At 36.3% G+C, this 11,884-nt stretch overlaps 1 protein-coding gene across 1 annotated transcript; it reads right to left on the bottom strand.

Annotated features, from left to right (window-relative positions):
* Nucleotides 1-6,840: 6,840 nt before the first annotated feature.
* Nucleotides 6,841-11,091, bottom strand: LOC105232319 (thrombospondin type-1 domain-containing protein 4; the record flags this gene model as incomplete). The annotated part of the gene is given in 6 exon segments (XM_049454981.1): nucleotides 6,841-7,927; nucleotides 8,947-9,097; nucleotides 9,213-10,313; nucleotides 10,373-10,527; nucleotides 10,645-10,843; nucleotides 10,962-11,091. Coding segments are annotated over 6 exon segments (1,812 nt in total). The 3' UTR covers nucleotides 6,841-7,760.
* Between the last annotated feature and the right edge of the window lie 793 nt (nucleotides 11,092-11,884).

Genomic DNA, 11,884 nt, shown 5'->3' with positions numbered 1-11,884 from the left:
AGGGAACGCGTTTTACAGCAATTGTTTTTGTTATATTTTTTTTAAATAATTCGCCAGTGTGCAAAGAAGCAAACGTACCATACCCACGACAATTTTTTGTTTAATTTGAGTGTATACTTTTGTGCTTTTGCTAGATTAGTTCTTTGCTTCCTTTAGAGAAGCAAAAAATTCAAACCTTTTCCCAAGTACAAGTACAAGGGTACAGGTTCTTTATATACATATGTATGTATTTATGTTTTATTTCATTTTTGTTTTAAAGATATACTTGCTAAGCGGAAAACTGTGCAATAGCGGCCTTGTCTCAATTTTACATGTTGAAACTTTAATTTAAAATCGAGTCACAAATAACACAATTTGCGACTAATATGTTATGGCTGATTTTTGCTAATTTCGGGAAAATAATAGTAAAAAGTTCCTAATCCGTAAAATTTTTGGTGTTGTGGTCTAGTGGCATAGGGTAAAACGGACTGATTTACACGAATTCTTCGCTGGCTTCAAACCGGTTTTAGATCCATAGTCTCTTTAGCAGAGTTGTTTTGAATGATCCATAGAACATTTGAAGCTTACACTATTTTATAGAAAAAATCGAAAATTATCCTTCAGATTTGTTGAGTAATGTAACTAGTGATGCTGCCATTCATAAAAATTCGCTTGTGAAATAAAAAAATAAAGTTTTGAAGCGGGAAATATTCATATATACACAAAATTAATGTATACCACTGCAACGTATACACATATTCTAGACCGAGCGTATCTTGTAATTTTTGGAATGCGTTTTGAAATTATCCAATATTTGGAAACCTCTCCAAAAATTTAAGACGACTGTTGATTTGACGACATTGATGGGAATATTCCTTATAATCAGTATTGCGAGTATTTTAAATAATTACAATTTCATTTTTATCATAAAATACATACATATGTACATTTATCATAACATACAATATTAAAACAAAAATGAATGTTAATTTAATTACTTTTTGATGCATTCTTTGCAACCCTAATCCTAAAAAATATGCGTTCACATGTCTGCCATTGCTTTCTTGGTCGTGCGCTATTTATCTTAACCGGAAATTGGCAACGAATCAGCCCATCGACCGTAAATATTTTTTTCAATTTTTTTCTTTCAAATTTTTTTTTCTAATTTTTTTTTTAATTTTTTTCCAACTTTCATCATTTTTAATATTTTAATTTCAATTTTAGTTGACAATAAATTTTAATATTTTGGTTTATATAAAAAAATTAAACAGTTGTCGCCGACTTATGCTAAAACAAAGCTTTTGAAAGAATGCTTCTCCATAAAAGTTAAAATTCTCCAAATTATTCCAGCCCAACCGCACGTCTTTCAAAAAAAAAAAAAAATAATGTAAACAAAAATAGCACTGACATTCTGCCATATAAAAATATCGCCAACCATTTATAAACTTTTTTAAATTCCGTTTTAACTTACCAATTGCAAAAGCTTGTTTTTACTTATGCGCTTTTTTTTATTTATTTTATTTAACCGCAGATCCTCAAAGTCAGTTTAACGGGCTCTTCAATAATTTATGAATCAAAACAAAACTTTGACACACACTTTTAAACACTCTCTGTAATTTTTAAATTAATACTCTTTACCACATTTATTTTTGTTACTGATTAATAATAATATTTCATATTAAGCAAATATGTTTTTTATTAGTTTTCAATTCCATATGAATCCGTGTTGTAAAATATTTATTGCAAATTGTTGTTATTATAATATGTTTTTCTCGCTTAATCTCGCCTTTAAATATCAACGACACTTCGCACAAACCAGTTCAATATTCGAAATCACTTCAGCGAATTATATTATTAGTCCTCGCATCATTAAATAAACCCTTTTTTACAAACACAACAAAAAAGGGCCATTCAGACATACAAATATCGCTCAATTCGCACTTATTTATTTGTTGCATTAATTGCACACTACTGGCGCGCCAACTTCCCGCGTGTCAGTTAATCTCAGCTGCTTGTGATAAACTTTTTTCCCCGTCTTTGTATTCTGCACCTCGACACGCGACACGAAACGCCCTACAAAAGGCAACGCACATCAACCGACCGTTCGCAAAAACAACGCGCCACGACAAGACAATAAACACTTCGCCACTTAAGTACACAACCAAGCCTCTATGTGTGTTTGCGAATGTGTGTGTGTGTGTGGCTATGCTACGTCACTTCCACATGTGTCACATACGCGCAGGCTTTGCTGCTAATACGTTGACGCGTTCGTATATCAAAACCCTAATCGGGGAGTGCGTGTGCTGTCCACGAAGTAATTCGCAAAATGCTGGGAAGGAAAGTCCGTCTTAACCGCGCCGTACGCAAATCAAAACTGAAATTGCGGGAAATGCGTTTGGGGAAGCCAAGCAACAAACTGGCAACAGCACAATTATCAGCAACATTGAAAGGCAACAGCAGAAGCAGCACCAGCAGCGGCGCCGACAATTGAAAAGTCACTTAGTGGCAAAGTCAGTTGGAGTCAGACAGCCAAGCAAATTCGTGCAATGAAATGCTGCAAACGAGCGAAGCGTCGAGCTGTGGAGCATGACTGAGGAGGTTAGCGTGGGCCACAATGTTAACGGAAATAGGTAGCATGCTCCGATTACAGTATGTTGTGTACAGTGACAATGTTAAGATAACAGCTTGTACTTAATTTCATAGCTCACTGCAGTACTGTACACTGGTGGCTTAACGCTTTTGTGGACATAAAATACTCGCTCAACCTTATGTATCTATAAAATGTAAAAAACTAATGTTATCAATTGGTATAATACATATGCATATTTGAAGTCTAAAACCCTTATTTATACATATTTTAACAAAAAATTAATATTAAGATGATTATATATTCTCAACAGGGTTATAGATATTAAGTTTTCCCAGAAGTTTGTAATATCCAGAAGGAAACTTAGAGGAATTTTACCTTTTTGAACGTTGAAATTTAGAAATAAAATAATCGTGCCCAATATTTTAGCTCAAAGAACACAAAAAAAAATTTTTATTAAAAAAAATTATTAATTGTAAATTTTTAATGGTATGACCCATATCAATTTGTGTAAATCCTACATATCTGAAAATTATCACACGTCCTTGTCACCTTAAGAAACTGATCATTTGTTGTTGGAACTGCTGATATCAGACTACTACAGGCTATAGCTGATACATTTTTTATTCGACAAGTTATCTTCATGAATTTCGACACATGTACTTCATTTTCCAATGCAACGCTACATGCTCCGCACATATTGTTCAGAGCGGACCAGTATAGCATATACACAGCTATAGGACAAAATGACTGATAAAAAATAAAAAGAAATCCTTCTATACCATACTTCGATATAAGAATTGCACCTATGAAAGGCATTATAGCTTCTGTGCAGCTGAAGTTAAATTTTTTTCTCATTAATTTACATTTTAAAAACGTTTATTATTTCAAACTATCTCATGCATTACTTTACCAATACATTTTGCTATCACAACATTTTTCTTCATTTTGCGAGCATTTATTTTTTGCGTTACTGTAGGTTTTTTTCATTTTACCAAAGCTTATTTTACAGCCACCGCTGTGTGATACCCAAGTAACATGCTATAATTCTGCACTATTAAATTAACATTCGCTGTTGAGCTTTAACAGCGCATTCTGTTAAAAAAAATCTGTTACGAATAACAGCAGCTGCCGACAGCATAAAAACAAATTATGTTAATCTGGTTCGATTTTCCGCTACCACACGCTCTTAACACCGAGCGCTTGGGCATAATCGTTTTCATGCTTCACACTTGATTGGCGCATATTTTTGGCATTTACAATAAAATCGAAATTTTGAAACTTTTTGGTAAATTGAAAAGATGCTTTGTTTTAGGCTTTCATTGAATGGTATGCTATTCTCTAGAACATTGTGCTTGTATGTATCTAAAGTGGGAGCGCTAGCCAGTGTTTTTCGCTTTCCCCATCCCGGTTTTTGTTCGAAATCTCTTTTCAATGTTATTGGTAAATGTGGCGTGGTGCCACTATTTATATTTATTGTCTGCATTCCACCCCTCATGGAGTTTAGTTGCAGCCGTCGATGTTTAGACGCACTAATGCGCTCACTCTTCGCCTTTTTGGGTCATATGTGTTGTTGTAAAGTGTTGATATGACACTTGATTTGCATTTTCCAACTCATAAGCATGGAAATTATTCAAAAATAGAATACACAGGAAATTGCACTTTTATGTGCAAATACAAAGCCGGGGATTACTTTGTAAAGAATTCAATTTATTCGATGCAAACAGCAAAAGCAATTTTTTCAATACTTTTCAAACTTTTTAAAATTTCATTACTATTGTTATTGCTGTTTTATTTTGATTTTTGACGCCGGGTGTTAAGGAAGCCTGCTGCACTCTAGAGCTTGCGGTTTGTAAGTAGGTGGTCTGGATTATGGGTAGTGGCTGGCAAGTTGTAGTGGTTGCACAGGGTTTTCTTCGATTCCGCATAATGTTATTCAGTAAATAGGCAAACTTTGCAGTGTGTGTTTTATGACGATTTTTTAAATTTATTATGCGATAATAGTTCTTTTGATATATATGCTTACTCTCTACTCCTGCTTACTACTAATCCAATATTTAACATACTATTATGTTTTGAATCTTCAACAATTCTCAAATATTTATAGATCCTGAAATCTTAAAGCGTATTTGAAGCTTTTCATCCTAAATGTATGCAATAAGTTTCAAAAAATCACTGTGCTTTGTTTCAATCAATTGAAAGATATAATTGCAAATCTCGTACCCAGCTCTTACCCAGAAAGCAATTGAAATATGTTTGTGTCGTTTACACAAACTATGACTGGAGCAGAAAAGAAGGGTTTGGTGACAATAACCATGCAATGGGGGTTATGAGACAAACCGAGATAGGGCCAAGTAAATGCTGCTTGTTACTGAATGTATTTGGACCATCACGGTCGTATGAGTAATAATCAACCTTCTTGACGTAATACTTGGCGGTGGTACGGGAAGGATCGATACAAGGCAGTAGGAGGTTTAGTTCGGAATAAAGTTCCACACTGACATTGGGTTCGATGCTTCCTCCACGTAAAAAAAAAAATCTTTTGGCCAGACACAAGCATGTCAACGCTTAATCCAATTTTTTATACATTTTTTATAAGCCACGACTAGGAGGACTATCAGTAACTTCAGCGATTTGTGGTTCCTTCATTTCGGTCAATTTTTGGCGCCATTCACTAGATTATTAAGCAGTTTCAACGATATATTCATTAATTTACATCGCGTTAACAGTAATGATGTGTTTGATGGGTGTAAAGTTCTCACCTACATTGTCCAGCTTCGTTTTCGATCTCTACTCGATGTGGTCTTTGGTAAGAGTCATAGAACCGCTTCAAAAATATTAACCAAAATATATTGAGTCGATCCATGCTATCTCTCTGATGACAACGACGATTTTCAAGCACTGTTTCTTTAACTTTTGCGATGCTATCATCATAAGCAGAGGTTGAATAGACAACTCGGAAGAGGCAAAATTCGATGACTTCACGACCAATATAGAAAAAAATATATCGATTCGGTTTGCGCGCTCGATTTAAATGATCCAGTGCTGGTCAAATTTGAGATGGTAATTTTGTATTACAACTACTTACGAACTGGTCAGAACACGTAGTTTTGTAAAATATCTGTGATGGTTTTTAAAACCACACTCTATTTCCTGTTACTAGTGACTAATCACTTTGCTGATTGTAATATTTTAGGAGACATATCTTGTAGTGCGGTTCAAATTTCATTGAAATTATTTATAATACATATTTAACTGATCGCCCCGAACAATATACATCAGCAGTAAGCATCAAAGCTCGTCAAAAGTTCAATGCTCCGATCACAAAGGAGTCTCCAAATAGACTAGAAATCAAATTTCACACGCAAATGAAAAAGGTTTACCAAATATAGGAGAAAGAAATTGTTCGTGTGCCAATTTATAAAGACCAGTCCGTTTCAAATTTGATCAGATGGTAGATCATATAAAATTCTACGTTATATCCAATATGCCCGTTTCTAACTTTTTTCTCTTTCTGGTGTCTATATTTTACTCTCTTTATTTGCCACCTTTTAAGAAACCCATTTTCGACCATTTTTAATTTTTTAATATTTTCTCAATAAAATTATTAAATGCATAACAAAATCTTAACCGAGTGAACTACAATGTGTTGGTAATAAAGGTCAATTTGAAAGGTCATAGATAATAGAACACAATTTTTTTTTGAAATTTAATAACGTACAATAACTGAAAATATTGAACTAAAAAACAAATTACATATGCTTGTTACATCTTTAGGCTTGTTGTATTTGTAGTAAAGTTTCATATTCAGCCGATTAAAATGTCATTTATTTGTCCTCTTTGGAAATACTAATCCACAATACACACACACACATTCACTTACAAATAGTTTATCATAACCCATGCTTTGGTAGCCAATTTGACTTGATACACCCTCGCAGACAAGTGAAGACACGCGTGAACAATTAAATAATTGCTTCGACAACGCGTAAGCCCAGCGTTGCAGTTTTCTTTGCTCTTTACTTTGCGACAGCAGAAAATAAATAAATTATCAATAATTGCACGCAACAAATTGCATATTAATTTCAAAAGCGAAAAGCAATTAAACGCAATACTCGCTGTACTAACAATGCAGCGGCGGCACCTAACCCCGACGCTAAGCATATTTTTCGCAATTGGGCGCGCCAATTTGGCAAAGTACTTGCCACACTTTCGGACCACCGCGAAGGCGGTCGCAAATTGCTGCGTCGCTCGAGTAGAAAGTGAAAGAAGACTTCAAATTTATTTATATTTTTATTTATTATTTATACAGTTATTTGAATTATTACAAATAAACGCGTAAAAATGCAATAAATATGTTTGGTATGGCTCTATGGGGTTAGTAAGTACATACATACATATCGTCACCTAAAATGCAAAATAACGTAACACCACTTCTCATAAGTTTACAGGCGAAGAGGAAACATTAAAACAAAAACCACTCATATTGAAACAAAATTTGAGTTTTGGTTATAAAATGGTTACATTTTGGTTATCATAAAGTCATTATTTGGTTATTTATTGGTTATTACATCCGACAGCGATTTTCGAGATTTTCGAATTTTTTGATGATACGTTGTTTTGCATTTCAGGTGACGGTATGTAGTTATATTCTTGTACGTGCGCCTATATGGCAGGTTAGTACTCATACACTAAGTTTTTTAAAACATTTAAAGTTGTTATTCTTACTGGACACAAAAATACTTATATTCGAAATTTAAGCAATTAAGGTGCACTGAAACACCCTTTATTGTGTACCGAAAATATTTATCTTCCATTTTGTTAAAAATCTTAAGTTAATACGAACATTTCGAGTATATGTTTCGTACAAATCCAATTAGTGAACTTGTAATAAGATTTAATAAGTTGTTGTTTCTCAGGCACATATCGACATCACGTGCCATAAGCGCCTTAATCTTCTTAAATTTTCAACTTTTCTTGCAACTTACGAGCTAAACTGACTACATTAAATGCTAAGCTAATGTTATGATAGTAATTATTATTGCTATTGTTATTGTCGTTGCTGCCAATAATTTAAATACAATTAAATACGCAATGCTTCAGCGCCGGTTCTGAAGCTGCTGGGGCGAAACTTTCTCGCCTGCACTCGTCGCTGCCACATATTTCCTCAATTGGCCATTGCTAAACGCATTTGCTAAGCATATCCGCTGCATGTGGCACAGCAATAGGTTTTGTAGTAGTGCAATTTGCACAATCGTTGTCGATTTATCCGCTGACAATTACTCACATCATCTTTGCAATTGACAGGTGGATCTACTGGCTTCAAAATATCACGCTCCACATCGAAGAGTGTGTTGAGTTCTGTGAGAGAGAAGAAGAATAATGCGGTTTAATTGGAGAAAAAAGTAAAATTCTAATTTGTACGTCTAGCCAGTATTTTAATTACACTCACTAAGCAACATGTGGAAATATTTGAAGTGAAAGTAACTAGAAAATATATTTATATATAAATAAAAAATTAAATTAATCAACCCATTATGTGAGTCGTCTACCTTCGCGGTTAAAGAGAACCTGCCATTATATAGGATTGGATTGAAAGCATATTGGCTTATGAGATATCGAGCCCTAAATCGATAAATTGTTACTAATTCAAGAAACCATTCACTATGTTTAGACACAAGCTATTCTGACCTTTTTTCGATTTTTCGCAGTCATTTTTATCTTGCAAAACACGATCAAAAATGCAACCGTCAAGGGCAAGAATTATGTAATATTCTAACTTGGCTGTTGAGCTAGGTTAGGTTAGTCTGGTAGGCCAATAAGCCACACACCAGTTTGATCTTTTGCGATACCAAATGAAGTTCGCGTGCTAAATCCAAGAGGAGTAGTCATCGTTTATGATGCCTGCGCTAGATGCGAATTTTAACAGACTCTGCGGCCTCTCGATACCTTCTCCAGTGTATCATACTTTTTTGATTTTTTTCATCATGCGTCGTATAGACAATTCATGGGTTTCGTAATCTTAATCACGTTTACGGATCTTAGTCGTACACCATACTTGGCAATCCCGTCCACTATTTCATTGTCCTCGATGCCTTTGTAGCCTGGCACCCAGTAGAAGTGAAGTTTCTTACTTCTGACAACACTTTCTACTGCTGTACTGCTTCTCAAGACACTTTTGGTCAATATGCGATACAAGGTTACTACCTTGGTTGTTACTGTTGAGCTAACACTTGACTATATTTCTAGTAAACTAAGACTTCTTTTAGGAATCAAGGAACTCTGATTCTAAAACTTACCCAACAAAACCGAAACTAATTCTTATTTTACAATATTTCCCCATTTACACAAATTATTACGCATGCTATTGAGTAGAGTACCTTCACACTTCTGCACTTTACATGTGCCATAGACCGGCTCACGCTCCAAATATTTGCAATTACTCGATTCCACCATCGCCTTTTGTTTCCAATCGAATTCCAGACATTTGGCGTAACGTCGTTGAACACCGTCGCCACAAGAGCGGGAGCACTATCAAACACAAAAAGTTAGATTGATTAAAGAGAAATACTCACGCTATAGAAATATCGTTTTGAAGCTAACAACTTTGTCTCGCCATGTTTTCCGTATACAAAGAAAGACTCACCTCCGACCACTCGGAGTAATGCCACTTGGGCCCACAAAACGTCACCTCCTTGTGTGTGCAATTCATAACAGCGCGCGGGCGCAACAAGAGATCGCATTCCGACTCATCCACCGCCACGCCATCGCGCAAGCAAAGCACAGAACGCTTGCGCTGTAAGTTGAAGCAATCACCTGTGCAATTACTCCATTCGGAAGTGAACCATCTGCCATACTGACACGCCTCGGCCTGTTGACTACCACTACAAATACGCTTTTGCTCGGGCGTGAAGCGTAGATCACAAAGATCCGTATAGGGTGGCGTGCGATCACAGTAGATCGAACGATGCTCAAAGCCAGCGCCGCAATCGGTCGAACACTCTTGATTCCAGCCCGACATCAACCACACACCCGCTTTGTCCACGCGATCGTCTCGCAGATGCCGCCGCAATGGCGTAGTTGAGTTGTAAACACTGCGCACCAAAGTGGGCGCTATCACCAAGCGCGAGAATACGCGTGGCGTCTTGTCGGGTCCGCGTGCGTAGATCTTACGCCGATTCAGCTTTGGACAATTGCACGTCTCATTCAACTGGGGCAACTTCTCCTGCTCACACAAATCTTCGGAGATTATTTCCACCTTGCCGTTATTTTGCTCCTGCACGCAGTTCACGTAACGGGAACGCACACCCTCGGCCACACCTTCGGCGCATTTACACTCGCCGTATTCACCAGCGCGCCAATAAGCTGGACACAGTCCGCGATTACAATGATAGATGTCCTCACTGAAGACTGGCTTCTCCACAAACGCGCAACGCTTCGGTGAATAGTAACGCGTCGGCGAATCGCGTATGCAACGGAAAATCGGTGGTTGTATGCCTGGTCCACAAGAGCGATTACATTCACCAAAGCCGAGTAGCTTCCACGAAAACTTGCGTCGTTTGCGTTCACGTGCGCGTGCGATCTGTGCCGAAACGGAGCCATCAATGTTGTTCTCGTCTAACTCGTCCAGTGGCTGGCCCACCTCGTTCCACTGTGACTGCAGCTCCTCCTCCTCGGTTATGGAAGCCGACGGTACAGGCAGTGTATAGTCATATTTTATACCAGTATTATGGCCGCGCACAAAGAGCTGGACAGGGAGAGTATAATAGTTATTTAAACAGTCAGTGAATCAATGTGAAGCCTTACCAAAAGCACAACGGGTTTACCTATGGGACCCTTAGCAGTGATTATACTCAATTCACGATTGTAGTCATAGCTGTCGTCATTATACTCGAATATGCCACTCTCCGAGGCGCGATTATTACCGTTAATCAGAAAGATATCATCGGTAGTTTTGAGTGCTAGAGCAATAAATATTTATATTGTCATAAGTACATATTACTCCCAATTATTTATATTTTTGCATAACATTTATAATTTACAATCGATTTTTTTTATAAAAATTATTTTTTTTTTACCCAATAAATTATCACTTCGTGCCAGCTGTTTCACCGTTAAGTTCATTGCCCCCGCTGGAATTGTATGCACATAATTGTAGCCATAACTCAACTTGGCTTTACTAAACACCTCGGAGACCATTTCACATAACACCGAACCACATTTCGTTTGGGCGTCGCTGGTGGTGGCTGGGCGTATGGCACCACTTTCATGCACCGCCTATAAAAAACAATTGGAAACATTTTAGAGATGTGGTTTCGAAAGTATTTACATATTAAATTTAAGGTGAACAAGCATATTAAATTAAAAATAGTTAATAAATGGCATATGAACTTACCAAATTCAATACTAACACAAGCGTCCAGAGTTTCCACATTTTGCTGTTATATAACTAAATTATCATATTACGTTGCTTCGATATCAACACTTTTTTTTATTACTGTCTCTAATATAAATTTCCCTAAAGACTTCTTCTTTTCGATAACTTTCTATCTATATGATCAACATTTATAGAATTATACACTTTCGGAAAAAAGTAAATATTTAAGTTCAGCTGATTAAGCGGATATAAATGTCGCGACAGTAGAAATCACACACATTATTCATGAACAACTATTACATACAAGTACATCTAAATTGACAGTTTGTTGAAATCGTCGGTCCGTACTTCTTTCGAAATGAAGCTGGTGACACCGTTAATGTCAATAGATCGATGATAACCAACTTTTAATTGCCGCAATTGCAAGAAGTTAATCTTGAAAACATCTGGTTCCAACAAGACGAGGCTACGTGCCACTCACGTGGAAATTCGATTATTTCAAGAAACTGTGACATTGAATGACATCGAAGAAGTTGTGCTTTAACAACATCAGCAGACATTTTTTGTCACATGAAAACTCATAACGAATTTTTAATGGACTAGGGCACTAAACCATAATATGAAAAAAAATTTACTCATCACATTTTATTTGACATCCAATATGTATTTTCCTAAAAACTACAAACATCAACCGCATTTAGAGAAATTATTCCTATTGTTGCTAATAATGGAAAAAGCTTACGGTGATTCAGTTTTATCAGAAACACAAGCCTACGAGTGGTAGGTAGGTAGCTGGTATTTTCATGGACTCATGAAATTATTAAGTGAAGGATATAGTGATTGAAAGTCGATAGGCAAGTGTAAGAGAGATGGCAAGAGAGCTCGACATCTCTCCCGAGTCTGTTCGAATGACTATGGTGAATAAAGCTGAATTTTTTTCA

This window comes from Bactrocera dorsalis, chromosome 1 (assembly GCF_023373825.1).
Source record: "Bactrocera dorsalis isolate Fly_Bdor chromosome 1, ASM2337382v1, whole genome shotgun sequence".
Taxonomy (NCBI): domain Eukaryota; kingdom Metazoa; phylum Arthropoda; class Insecta; order Diptera; family Tephritidae; genus Bactrocera; species Bactrocera dorsalis.
This window is presented reverse-complemented; position numbering and strand designations above follow the sequence as displayed.